Source organism: Mixophyes fleayi, chromosome 7 (assembly GCF_038048845.1).
Source record: "Mixophyes fleayi isolate aMixFle1 chromosome 7, aMixFle1.hap1, whole genome shotgun sequence".
In the NCBI taxonomy this organism is placed as follows: domain Eukaryota; kingdom Metazoa; phylum Chordata; class Amphibia; order Anura; family Limnodynastidae; genus Mixophyes; species Mixophyes fleayi.
Window position 1 is genome coordinate 85,952,852 of NC_134408.1, and position 14,885 is coordinate 85,967,736.

A 14,885-nucleotide genomic window follows, 5' to 3' on the forward strand; every position below is an offset into this window, starting at 1 on the left:
TTTTTTAGTTAATCATGTTAGTACAGTTGTAGTAATTCTAAGCCAGTCATCTAATTAGGATAAATGGCTTAAGACATCATATGACCACAATAGCTTTATGGACTAGTCATTACTGACTATATATAATTTGGTATTGTCATTTCTGTACTCTTTATTATTAGTCACGATATGTATTTTGATACTGCATGTTGATCATCAATGAAGGCTTTACAACTCTCCTCATTTATATTTGATTCCTATACAAAGACTTCTGGCTAATCAGTTATAAGTGTGCTGGCGTTATTTCCATGTTACTTAAACTGCAGCATGTTACAACCAGTAACATTTATGTTGTTTCTACTAATAGATCGATTATACTAGTATCTTATTTTCCTTTCTCTAATGCTGTAATCAGAATCAGCATGTAGAGACATATGCAATCTGTATCTTTCCCATTCATACATTTCTAGCCAATCACGCCATCAGGAGGGCGGGACCAACATTCTCTCCCCCTTACCATTGCAGCACTGTGATGCCAATCACTGTCACCTTAGTTATGACGGGATTGGCTTACCTTATCATGTGACCACAGGGGTTGGTCTTATAGACTATTTAAGGCTGATCTAATTATCACTCGGGTTTGCCTTGAGAAAGCTAATTAAGTGAAACGCGCGTTGGCGTTCGCTCTGTGTGATCTTATTATGTAGATAGCGCTCTTTATTGTTTGATCCTCACAGACTTATCACAATACAATTGAGACTAATCATGTGTGGGGTTCCTGAGATATAATAGCGATTAGCGCTTCTACTTATTTAGGATCAGAGGGCTTACAAGATATATTAGCAATCTGATAGACTACCAGTATCTGTTTCACTAATTACAGTGTCTATGGGTGATTCCCTTGTTCTATCAGACTCAGTCTGTTAACAGTCAAGACCATTATATCACACTGTTAATAGGGTCTATCTTTAGAGGCAGAGTACAGTAATTTGGTTTACAGCGTTACCATTCTGTTATCTAGCCAGTGAGTGTGATTTACTGCAGCACTCACCTACTAATCTCACATATATTTCTATTTTAACATATGAGATTTCCATCTTACTATACTTGAACAAGTGCATTATGTTCCTATAGGTGTTATAAAGGAGATTTTCCCGTTCATGTTATTGATTATATTATAACCTATAGGGGACATTTCAGTCACTACTAGCATTATTAGTTCTGCCCAAATATTTGCCCTCTGATTCATACATTTTCTATTATATGATCTATCAGTCCTTAATATTGATCACAGAGTGATTGTTGCAGTTGATTTGCAACTTTTAAATCACTGTCTTTGTTCTTTTTTAATATTTCGCGTAGCTTTACCTTGCTAGGTTGAGTTTGTTTTAATGTATACCAATAAAAAATTTATATTTTATATTTAGATTTATTCTAACCAACTATCCTTGAGTGCCCCGGTACATAACCTCTGTCCTATCTCCTTTTTTTGTGCAACTACTTCATTGCGGTTATAGGGTGCACCACCCAGCCTGTTTTTGCTGACACACTGATTATATTTATTATAACGGCTATTACGGGATATTTGGTTATAGACCTAGTGCGGTTACACTCCCTTTGCTCTAATACAATTTTGAGGTTTTTTTACCTCTTTCCAAAAACCAGCACAGGTCAAATAATATTAATAACAAATATTCTCTTCCAACCTAGCAAACCTTGATTTATTTGTAATCTTTGATCTCATAAATTTATAAATAAACACAATGAGTTTTAGCATTTGTCGTGATCTTACAGATAGACAGAAAAGATGGCAAAATGATGAGGAGTCTATTTTTCTGCAAAATACAACACTTTTTGAGAGTAACTCCAAGGGATGGTCTGAAACTCTGAATGAACTAGAATCATGTATGTTTAAACAAACAAAAACACATTGGAACAGGCAAATGTTTAACAACTATATAAGTCAAAAGATGATACCTAGGGGCCTTCGTCCTAAACTATATCCAGCGTTTGACTTGGCTACGGAAGCTTTGAAAAAGGAGTGGGAGGCTACTCTTACTAAATGCTCCAATGATTTAATAAACATTTTGATTAAACATGATACCATTCTCTTAGAGCAATATGAAAAAGAGATCAATACCCTTGGAGATAAATTAAAACAATTTGAGAGCTCTGAGAACTTCCAAAAAATGTATGAGAAAGTTAAAACTGATTTGGATGAATATGAAAAACAAATCATAGATAAAAAGAGAACTAAATTTAATCGAGACAAGCAAGATTATGCTCAAAATAAAATCTTTAAATGGGACAATCGCCCAATAAGACGCCCTACGTCTCTATATAGTACCTCGGAAGCAGACTCCTCTGAAGGAGAGACTCCCAGAAATATGTCTAATATTAGAAACCTCTCTAACAAAGATTTTTTAGGACGAGGTACTTCACAAATAGAAAGAGGGGGTCCAAATTCAAGAAGACGCGGAGGGGGAAGGGGAACAAATCGCTATATCCCTATACCAGAGCAGGAAGAGATTCCCTATCGTCGGAGTCAAAGGAAACAGAGATTCTAGAAAAGAATCTCAGAGTGATTAACTTAACAGACTTAGAACTCACCCCCCATCATACACGCCTTCTGAGTAAGGGCTTATCTTTTTCTCCAACACAGTCTATGGATAGATTTGAATGGGAAAAGGATCTCTCCCTTTTTGCCAGAAAATTATTACTAAAAAATTTTTTCTGTCATAAGACAGAAAGTGATACGACAAATGCTATTGCAAACGACCAGAGTGATGTTCAATTATCTAGATCTTTCCATCATACAACCCCCACTGTTGTAGCACTTGATACTGAGGCAGAAGTCTCTGTTAATCCCAAACCAACCCTTAAGAAAAAATCATCATTTATGCCAGATATTAATATCTGCCCACAAGTTAAGGTTTATGTGGACCTTGTATCCAAGGATTTGGATCAATTTTATTCTAAACTAACAAAGGATTTCAGATTAACATCTAATCTTGATAAGAATGAAATTCGAGCACTAAAGGATATTGAGGGGTGGACAGACATTGTGATCAAACCCTCGGATAAGGGAGGTAATATTGTCCTAATGACAAGGGATTATTATAAGGGAGAGATATATCGTCAACTAAATGACACTACGTGTTATAAACGTCTTATCTTCAATCCTACATCTAATTTTACACTGATGTATAAAAATTTGATTAATACAGCATTTAAAGATGGTGTAATATCTAAACAAGATTTTGATTATCTGAAGGTTGAAAATCCTAAAACCCCACCATATACATCTTACCGAAAATACATAAGTCTGAACATAACCCCCCGGGAAGACCTATAGTCTCGGGAATCGGGGGGCTCACTGAGAAAGCCAGTATCTTTATTGACACACATCTACGTAAATTTGTTGTCAGCTTACCCTCTTATACGAGGGATACTCTGGATGTGTTATCAAAAATCCAAGGAATTATGATTAGTGATAAAATGTGGCTGGCTTCATACGATGTGGAGTCACTATATACTAATATTGATCATAATCAAGGCCTGGCCGCAGTCAAGTATTTTCTAAGTATGGATACTCAGACAGAATTCAGTGACTTTTTACTAACATTGTTACGCTTCATTCTTACTAAAAACTACTTCGTTTTTGATGAAAAATTCTATTTGCAGGTGAGGGGCACAGCGATGGGGACATGCTGTGCCCCCACCTATGCTAACCTCTTCCTCGGTTGGTGGGAGAGAGAGGTGGTTTTCACAGAAGAACACGAGAGATATACTAGCCACATTACGATGTGGCTAAGATACATCGACGATGTCTTTATTCTATGGGAAGGAGAAGAAGAACTCTTTCATGACTTTACCAAGGTTTTGAATAGGAATGTTTTGAATCTAAAGTTAACATCTGAAATCAACTACACCTTCATAAACTTCCTAGACCTCACCATTCACAAAACAACTAATGGTTTTCTCAGTACGGATATATATAGAAAACCCACGGCCACGAATAGCATTCTGCACCATTCGAGTGCACATTTCCCACCAGTCCTTAGAGGAGTACCAAAGGGAGAATTTTTACGTATGAAACGTAATTGCTCTGATGTTGAAACATATCAAATAAGATCACAAGAACTCACTGACCGATTGGAGAAAAGAGGGTACAGTAGAAATACTATACGAAAAGCAAAAAACTTTGCTGATCAGAGAAATAGAGATACTCTAATTTACCCTACTCCTGATTTAACTAAGGGCCAGTCGAAAATTAGGATGGTGGGCACTTTTTGTGCCGAGTGGCGTCAATTATCCACTATTTTTCAGAAGCATTGGCACGTGTTACTTTCTGATGAGGACTTGAACAAAGAGCTTGATGATAAGGTGGCTTTTAGCTGGAGGAGAGCCAAGAATCTAAGTGATAGGCTTACACATAGCCACTTACAAAGCCCAAAAAGAGATGACAATAGACCTAAGGGATTTTTTAGCTGTGGTCTATGTAAAGCCTGCCAATTTATTGTTCCCACTAAACATTATGTGGACAAATATGGAAAAACCTGGCAAATTAAGGAATTCTTAAATTGTAATTCCTGTGGAGTCATTTATTGTCTGACTTGTCCTTGTGGACTCAATTACATAGGTATGACTAGCCGGCCTTTCAAAAAACGGTTACTTGAACATATTGGTAACATTAAAAATGCTTTAAAGGACCAACGGAACTTTAAAACCCTAACAACTGTAGCTAGACATTTTATGACCTTTCATAATAGTGATCCTAAGCATGTTAAAGCCTTTGCAATGGAGAAAATTACATCAAACCTGAGAGGGGGAGACATACAGGGACAACTATTACGAAGGGAGACCAAAAAGATCTTCCTAATGGGGAGCATGTCACCTTATGGTCTTAATGACTATAATAGTTACTCTGCCTTTCTATGAATTTTAGGGGACTATTATATACCACATTATCTATTTAAAACACTCAATTAATTATTTATTTGGGTGACCCTAATCACCATTCACTTCACTCCTATGGGTTCTTTACCCCTTAATCAATTTACATTAATCACCTTTTTTCACCAGGTTCAATTCTCACTCTTATCCGACACCTACCACATCATCATTGATAATGATTTAGAATAACAATAAAAATATAAAAAATTTAAGACAATAAATTCACTAAATTCACAAATGTAATAACAATATGTAAAAAAAAAAAAATATACACATACATATATACAAAATTCACAATAACATGATTCCATATATAAGATTTTCTTTATTAAATTTATTTGTACACATCACTAGTACTTTTATATTTTATATTTTTTCACAAGCCTTTTTATGCACTATAGTATCGCACTTGGTCAATCATCCATAGCTTTACAATTTTTCAATTTTTTCTTTTTATTCCAACTTCGGTTTATAGAGTTTTTGGTTGACTATTAGCATGTTCTCTTTGTTCTATGTTATTCACCCTGTATCAGATTGCATACCCTCACCATTCAGGTTATATTGTCCCTATGAATAGATAGAGGTATTAGTGCCTTATTCTTCTCCTTAATGCTGTAAGATTAGAATCAGCATTTTGAGATACATGCAACTTGGATTTCTTCTGTTTTGCAATTTTTTAGTTAATCATGTTAGTACAGTTGTAGTAATTCTAAGCCAGTCATCTAATTAGGATAAATGGCTTAAGACATCATATGACCACAATAGCTTTATGGACTAGTCATTACTGACTATATATAATTTGGTATTGTCATTTCTGTACTCTTTATTATTAGTCACGATATGTATTTTGATACTGCATGTTGATCATCAATGAAGGCTTTACAACTCTCCTCATTTATATTTGATTCCTATACAAAGACTTCTGGCTAATCAGTTATAAGTGTGCTGGCGTTATTTCCATGTTACTTAAACTGCAGCATGTTACAACCAGTAACATTTATGTTGTTTCTACTAATAGATCGATTATACTAGTATCTTATTTTCCTTTCTCTAATGCTGTAATCAGAATCAGCATGTAGAGACATATGCAATCTGTATCTTTCCCATTCATACATTTCTAGCCAATCACGCCATCAGGAGGGCGGGACCAACATTCTCTCCCCCTTACCATTGCAGCACTGTGATGCCAATCACTGTCACCTTAGTTATGACGGGATTGGCTTACCTTATCATGTGACCACAGGGGTTGGTCTTATAGACTATTTAAGGCTGATCTAATTATCACTCGGGTTTGCCTTGAGAAAGCTAATTAAGTGAAACGCGCGTTGGCGTTCGCTCTGTGTGATCTTATTATGTAGATAGCGCTCTTTATTGTTTGATCCTCACAGACTTATCACAATACAATTGAGACTAATCATGTGTGGGGTTCCTGAGATATAATAGCGATTAGCGCTTCTACTTATTTAGGATCAGAGGGCTTACAAGATATATTAGCAATCTGATAGACTACCAGTATCTGTTTCACTAATTACAGTGTCTATGGGTGATTCCCTTGTTCTATCAGACTCAGTCTGTTAACAGTCAAGACCATTATATCACACTGTTAATAGGGTCTATCTTTAGAGGCAGAGTACAGTAATTTGGTTTACAGCGTTACCATTCTGTTATCTAGCCAGTGAGTGTGATTTACTGCAGCACTCACCTACTAATCTCACATATATTTCTATTTTAACATATGAGATTTCCATCTTACTATACTTGAACAAGTGCATTATGTTCCTATAGGTGTTATAAAGGAGATTTTCCCGTTCATGTTATTGATTATATTATAACCTATAGGGGACATTTCAGTCACTACTAGCATTATTAGTTCTGCCCAAATATTTGCCCTCTGATTCATACATTTTCTATTATATGATCTATCAGTCCTTAATATTGATCACAGAGTGATTGTTGCAGTTGATTTGCAACTTTTAAATCACTGTCTTTGTTCTTTTTTAATATTTCGCGTAACTTTACCTTGCTAGGTTGAGTTTGTTTTAATGTATACCAATAAAAAATTTATATTTTATATTTAGATTTATTCTAACCAACTATCCTTGAGTGCCCCGGTACATAACCTCTGTCCTATCTCCTTTTTTTGTGCAACTATTTTTTTCCTGCCAGTAAGAATATGGACTGTCTGACATGTCTACTTTGATGGTGTCAGCAAAGTAATCCTCCACCATTTTTTTCAATTGTGACAGCATCCAATGCAGCGACAGTAGACATGTCTGCAATGGTTGGCAGGTCCTTCAGTCCGGACCAGATGTTCTCAGCATCCTCGCCAGCGGGTCTTATAGGAAAACTGAGCTTTTTCCTCGCAGCCACAAGTGTTGAAGTAAATGGAGGAGCTGTTGGCATGTCACGGTCCTCTTCAGAGGACAATCTCCTGACCAGCAGGTCTTTGCACCTCTGTAGACATGTGTCAGCCGGTAACAGAGACACAACATACGCTTTAAACCGAGGATCCAGCACGGTGGCCAGAATGTATTCCTCTGACTTTAAAAGAGTGACCACCCTCGGATGCTGGCAAAACGTACGAAGGGCTTCATCCACAAGAGCTACATGCTTGGTGGAATTGCAATGCTTTAACAGCTCCTCCCTCACTTTCTCCAGCTGCTTCTGCAACAGCCTGATCAGGGGAATGACCTGACTCAAGCTGGCAGTGTCGAAACTGACTTCTCATGTGGCAAGTTCAAACGGCTGGAGAACCTTGCACAACACGGAAATCAGTCTCCAATGCGCTTGACTATGGCGCATCTCCACTCATTTTCCTATGTCGTAGGTGGCTGTGTAGGCCTGAATGGCCTTTTGCTGCTCCTCCATCCTCTGCAGCATATAGAGGGTGGAGTTCCAGCGCGTCACAACCTCTTGTTTGAGGTGATGGCAGGGCAGGATCAGCCTTTTTTGATGTTGCTCGAGTATGCGGTAGGCACTGGCAGAATGCCGAAAGTGTCCAGCAATTTTGCGGGCCACCACAAGCATCTCCTGCACACCCCTGTCACTCTTCAGGTAATGCTGCACCACCAAATTAACGGTGTGTGCAAAACATGGGACGTGCTGGAAATTGTCCATATGTAATGCCCGCACAATGTTACTGGCGTTGTCTGACACCACAAATCCCCAGGAGAGTCTAAGTGGGGTAAGCCACTGAGAGATTATTTCGCTCAGTTTCTCTAAGAATTTGTCAGCGTTGTGCCCAAGGCCGGATTAAAGGAATGGAGGCCCCTGGGCTAAGGGGACCTCTATTCCCCCGTGAGGGCCCCCCTCCCCGTTATCTGAGCCATCCCCCCAGTGAGCTGAGCCGCCCCCAAGGCACTTACCTCCTTCTCCTGGCATTGCAGTCCTTCCCCGATGACCTGTACGCTCTTTACTGAGAAGATCTCATGAGACTGAGACTCACGAGATCTCCTCAGTAAGGAGTCTACAGCGTGCCGGGGAAGGACCGCATTTAAAGTGCTCAGCAGCATTGATCGCGGCGCGGGCGCCCCCGACCGACCAATACTGATGCTGAGCACTTTCAATGGCCCCCTGGATGCCCGGGGCCCCTGGGCTGTAGCCCAGTTAGCCCTAGGGTTAATCCGGCCCTGGTTGTGCCTCTTATTAAAACCGATGATACACAACGTTGCCTGCCTTGGAACGAGCAGCCGTTGTGGAGATGCTGCTACTGATGCAGGTGCTGCTGTTGCTGTGGAAGGTGTTGCATCTACCCATTGGGCTGTCACAGTCATGTAGTCCTTCGTTTGCCCTGAACCACTTGTCCACATTTCGGTGGTTAGGTGGACAGTGGGTACAACCGCATTTTTCAGAGCACTGAGGACACTTTTTCGTGCTTCTCTGTACATCCCGGGTATCTCCTGCCTAGTGAAGTGGAATCTCTACGGGATTTTTTATCGGGGACACAATACCTCCATCAACCGTCTAAATCCCACTCCACTGATGGCGGACACCGGACGCACGTCTAACACCAACAAAGCTGTTACAGCCGCAGTTATCCCCTTTGCAATATGGTGACTACTGTCGTACTTTGTGGTCATGGCAAACGACTGTTAGACGGTCAACTGCTTGGCGAACGACGTAGCGTTCTTGCGACTTCCCCTCTGGGAAGATGACCGACTACCAGCAGCAACAGCAGCAGCGGCAGTAGTAGGCGTACCGCTGAAGGATTCCTCAGATGAATGCCGTATTGAAGAGGACTCAGTCTGGCTGGTGACATGGCCTGCAGGACTATATCGGATAGAGATTGTGGCGGAAGTTGACGAGGAGGGTGTTGGTGGTGTGTATCCAACAGGACCAAGGGATTTAGGTGTCCCTGGACTGCTGACGGTCCTAGCCACAGGTCCTGAACTAAACACTGAATTATGAAGGTTCTTCAGGTGACGTATAAGGGAGGATGTCCCTAGGTGCCCAAGATCCTTACCCCTGCTTATTTGAGCATTACATAAGCTACATATGGCCATACATTTGTTGTCCGGATTGGGATAAAAATAACTCCAGACAGAAGAGGTGGATTTTTGGGTCTTCTGACCAGGCATGACGATGGGCTTTTTCATCCCATGGACGACAACTGTTCCCCCCCTAGTGGCTCATTTATGATAATCACATCAGCATCCTCCTCGTCAAGTTCCTCCTCAGCGCCAGCTACATCAATATCCTCCTCCCGGTGTACAACATTCACACCTTCATTAGCCAATCTGTAACTGGATTGTGGGTGATCCTTCCAGCATATGCAGAGGGCGTGCTGCAAATGGTGGAAGGAGCCACCTCTTCCCGTACAGTGATGGGAAGGTCAGGCTTCGCAACCCCCAACACCCTTGGTCTCGCCTTGGGGATTTGTGATGCTATCTCTTTAGAAGGCAGAGTTGTTTGCTGTGTTGTTGAAGACAGCTTAAGTCTCTTAAATTTTTTAGAGGGGTGGGGAGGAGGAGGGCTTAGATCCTTGGGTGAAGCTGAACCACTAGTCATGAACACGGGCCAGGGCCTAAGTGGTTCTTTGCCACTCCGTGTCGTAAATGGCATATTGGCAAGTTTACGTTTCTCCTCTGATGATTTGAATTTTCTTTTTTTACTAATTGTAGGGAACTTTGGCTTTTTGGATTTTACATGCCCTCTACTAGGAGATTGGGCATCGCCCTTGGCAGACGACGTTGATGGCATTTCATCATCTATGTCATGACTAGTGGCAGCAGCTTCAGCATTAGGAGAAAGTGGGTCTTGATCTTTCCCTACTTTATCCTCCAAATTTTTCTACTCCATTATATGCAGCACAAGAGAGCGTACCCCTAAACCACACACACTCGGCAAAGCCTTTACAAATTATCTGCGGCACAGGAGAGTACCACTGTACTGGAGTTATACAGCAGTACCTATTTTTTGGTAGAGCAGCAACAGTGAACGTAGTTTGACTTTTAAATAGCAGTACCTAGTATTTTTTGGTAGAGCAGCAACAGTGAACATAGTTTGACTTTTAAATAGCAGTACCTAGTATTTTTTGGTACAGCAGCAACAGTGAACGTAGTTTGACTTTTAAATAGCAGTACCTAATATTTTTTGGTACAGCAGCAACAGTGAACGTAGTTTGACTTTTAAATAGCAGTACCTAGTATTTTTTGGTACAGCAGCAACAATGAACGTAGTTTGACTTTTAAATAGCAGTACCTAGTATTTTTTGGTACAGCAGCAACAGTGAACGTAGTTTGACTTTTAAATAGCAGTACCTAGTATTTTTTGGTAGAGCAGCAACAGTGAACGTAGTTTGATTTTTAAATAGCAGTACCTAGTATTTTTTGGTACAGCAGCAACAGTGAACGTAGTTTGACTTTTAAATAGCAGTACCTAGTATTTTTTGGTACAGCAGCAACAGTGAACGTAGTTTGACTTTTAAATAGCAGTACCTAGTATTTTTTTGGTACAGCAGCAACAGTGAACGTAGTTTGACTTTTAAATAGCAGTACCTAATATTTTTTGGTACAGCAGCAACAGTGAACGTAGTTTGACTTTTAAATAGCAGTACCTAGTATTTTTTAACTAATTTTTTTATATTTTTTTTATATTATTTTTGGATAATTTTTTTATAACTTTTTTTATATTCTTTCTTTATTATTTTTTTATAAGTTTTTTATAATTTTTTATAACTTTTTTTAGAACTTTTGGATAATTTGGAAATAACAATGCCCTTAGCAGAACAGAGCAGAGGACACAGGCAACACCACTGGACTCAGCCGGACAGAGCACAGGACACAGCACCACTGGACTCAGCAGGACAGAGCACTGGACAAAGCACCACTGTACTCAACAGAACAGAGCACTGGACAAAGCACAAAGCAACACTAAACTGAAAAGCAGGACAGGAGCTCCCTAACTACAACCTCCCTCACGAGTGATCTCAGCCAGAATGAAAATGGCGGCCGCGAGCGGTGAATTTATGACATCCGAGTCTCTCGAGATCCGATGCGAGACTTGGATGTCATAGCCTCGGTTTGGCTTCACTTGCCGCCCGGAAATTCCCGAACAGTGTTCGGATCCCGTCGGATCTGCACTGTTCGGGTGGGCTCGGATTACCGAAATCCGAGCCCGCTCATCTCTAGTCCTGACACAAGTTAGTTTTTGGACTTTGTGGGGCCGTCACAGCTGGACATGCTTGTTGTCAAATGTTAAATGTGCGGGAGATTATGACCGGTTTATCGAAGGGGGAGTTATGTCTCTGGGATATATCTGTGAAGAATTACCCAACGGTCAAAGCTTTGGGAATATTTGTGAGCAAACTATAGTGACACCCAAGGGACATCCCTGTCCCCCTATTAGCATTAACATTGCCCCTGTGAAGACCGTCCCATTTCATTATGCTTAAACAACCTGTGTTGGGAAGGGGCAAATTGTCAGTCTTTTGGGAAAATCAAACCACATTGATAAGCTGTCAATCTTCCTAACCAATTTCCCATGGCACAGATTATACAACTCATGTAGGTTATACTCTGAATATAACCCCTTTTATTTTAAACTGCTTTGCTTGTGTATGTTATGTCAATTGTATATTAATTTTTTTTTACATCTTAATGCCCTGTACCTTTGTATATGAAGTCTATAAACTTAATAACTGACGTCCTTGATACCCCTAACAAATCCATTAGCCTGTTAAAATGAATATAGCTCAAACGAGTTAACCCTTTGAATGTCGGTCTGAGATTTGTTAATACATTTGACTAACAAGCCTAGTGTGTGCTTGCATTTACATTTGTGTAACAGTCTGGAGGTATGAAAAGTTAACCCTTTGCTTGCTGATGTGGGCCTTGCTAGCCTGTGAGTAGCCAGAAGCCTTGTGTGCCAGTGTGGGACAGTAAATTGGGGTCCTATTGCTCGTTTTCAATAGGTGGTGGCAAACCTGAAGTGTGTGGGGGTGTAAAAACGCTGTGTGGGGCGATTCAGTAGGTCTATAATCTGTGTGATAGGTAGAGAGAGGCTTGAATCGTGTGTAACCTCATACAGCAAACACCCCAAAGTCACGGCAGCTGGGAGCATGTTCGTGACAGTTTGTTATTCATTTATTATAATGTAATGTGTAAATTAAAACCTCTTTCTTCTGCTATTGCTTTTATTTAGTATGTAAAGAATTACATGGCATTAACCTTTCTACATATCAATTATAGTGACACACCATCACTTAATCCTCGAGATCTATTATTATACATCTATTATCTTCAACATAATAACAATAAATACCATAATCAATTCCCAATCTGGAATAAGATATAACACATTTCTGAATAATTTTGGAAAATTAAATAGTACTTACCTTAGCATTGTAAGCAATGAGCTGTTTTGATAAAGCTTCAGGGGTGTGCATCCACGATTTATCTGCAATTAAAACAACACTGTTCAGATGATATAATTCAGCAAATTACTTTTTTAACATTAACCAGTTTCAAAGGTGTCAGTGATAAGGAGTGATCACATGGGTGATAGAGAAAACCATAGAGATGGCATTCAATGCCACCTCTGGAGTTTACAGTTCCATCTCAAACCAAGCTGTTGGCTATTAATTTGACCAGCCCCCCACCACCAGAAAGTACATTTAGGCAGGAATATTTTATTCTTTCTTTGCTCCCTTAATGTTTTAGTGGAAGAGGCTCCTGCACCGGATGGGGTAAGTTTTGTCGTCTTTATTGCAGAGGGAATAATGACTACGACTGCCTGCACCAAAGTGACTGCTAAGTATGAACATAGTTGGGTCTCTTTGTGTTGCCAGGTCGCTAGATAAAATTAAAACTGTATTGGAGCTGGTTAATTGTATTAAGTAGAGATGTGTGTTGACCCCTGTGTTTTGTTTTTGGATGTGGATTTGGCTCTAAACTGTCTTTGTGTTTTGATTTTGGTACTGGTTTGCACTAAAATCCTGAAAGGTTTTGGATTTGGTTTTGGATCTGGATTTACTAAAAATAATTGAAAAATAGGTAAAATTATGTGATTTTGAGCTGTTTTTGATCCTATATTATTATGTATAGCATTAACAGTCATTTACAGTCTATTTTATAATGATCTCTTCAAAACTGTCAACATTTTCACCAATTTTGGCCAAAGGCGGCAGCAAGATGGTTGGCTAAATTTAGTGACACAGTAGCAGCAACAATACATGGCAGTTTAATAAATGATATCATCCCTACTGGTACATCAGTGAACATTTAGTATCTACATGCAGTTTGAGGTTAAAATGACAATCTTGATTTTGTTCTTTTGGCTAAGCTCAAGTGTATATCTGACCCAGCAAGGTTGGATCTGTATGCCCTGAAAGGGTGGGTCTCCTTGATCTGATGCCTGAAGGCCGGGGGTGTTTGGAGCCCAAGGTGCCTATGCCTCAAGGGGACAGGCCCTGGACATGACCTGAAAATTCACTGGTGGTGAGACTGGAGCTGGGACTGGTGGGACAGGATGAAAAAGGTGGTGTGCCCCGTAATTGCATCATCTCCATAGCTCTATCTCATTTAAATAATCTTGTCCCTCTAGATGAACGCTCATTTTTATATGTTGATGCAAATGTAGCCAAACTCATGCTCTTAATCCTCACTCAGCAAGGAAAACCCTTAATCTGCCCCATTTCTCCCATTGGCTAGTACAAACATTTGGTAACCTTGTAGGCTCTGTCATTTTGCCCAGCAAATCCATGCATTTTCCCATAAATCCAAATGCACATGCACAACAGTAGGCGCATAACATTACAACATTGCATGACAAGAGAGGAGCTGTAAAATACTTTGATTTACTTATAAATAAGTGGTTGTTTAATGGAGTCATTAAGGAATGCAGTTTGGCTCTATATTTAATGTATGCAGTGTGTATGGAAGAGTGTGTGAATGATGATTTGCTAGGTGAGGCAGTAGAAGGAGAGAATGTGCTAAGAAGTGAGGAGATTGTGGCGGGGCATGAAGAACAGAGTGAGGGAAAAAAATTCTGCTGGACCTGCAACGGCTGCATTAATGAAAGAGCACAGGGGGTGTATTTACTAAACTGCGTGTTTAATATAGTGGAGATGTTGCCTATAGCAACCAATCAGATTCTAGTTATCATTTGTATAGTGCATTCTACAAAATGACAGCTAGAACCTGATTGGTTGCTAAAGTCAACATCTCCCCTTTTTCAAATCCACAGTTTAGTAAATATACCTCCAGGAGTCAGATCCACAGCCCCGTCTGTATTGCACACGCTGGTTGCTTGATAGGATACACTGAGCTGCGAGCTGAAATCCAGCTAGATTTTACCGTATTAACTATAATACTTTTAACGCCGCGGAACTTTGGAACAATTGAATATGCCCCTAAGACTACGCACAATAATTGAATGTTAGACATCAAGGGGCATATTCAATTCTCGCGGGTTTCCGCTGCGTTAAAACTACTACCGTTATTACGGTAGTA

The 14,885-nt window shown here is 39.9% G+C and overlaps 1 protein-coding gene across 2 annotated transcripts in view; it reads right to left on the minus strand.

Annotated features, from left to right (window-relative positions):
- Positions 1–14,885, minus strand: part of GULP1 (GULP PTB domain containing engulfment adaptor 1) — a 918,177-nt gene that overhangs the window by 496,565 nt on the left and 406,727 nt on the right. For both annotated transcript variants that reach the window (XM_075180055.1, XM_075180054.1), the window contains exon 6: positions 12,770–12,831. In XM_075180055.1, coding sequence (XP_075036156.1) covers positions 12,770–12,831 — 62 coding nt within the window. The remainder of the gene's footprint in view (positions 1–12,769; positions 12,832–14,885) is intronic.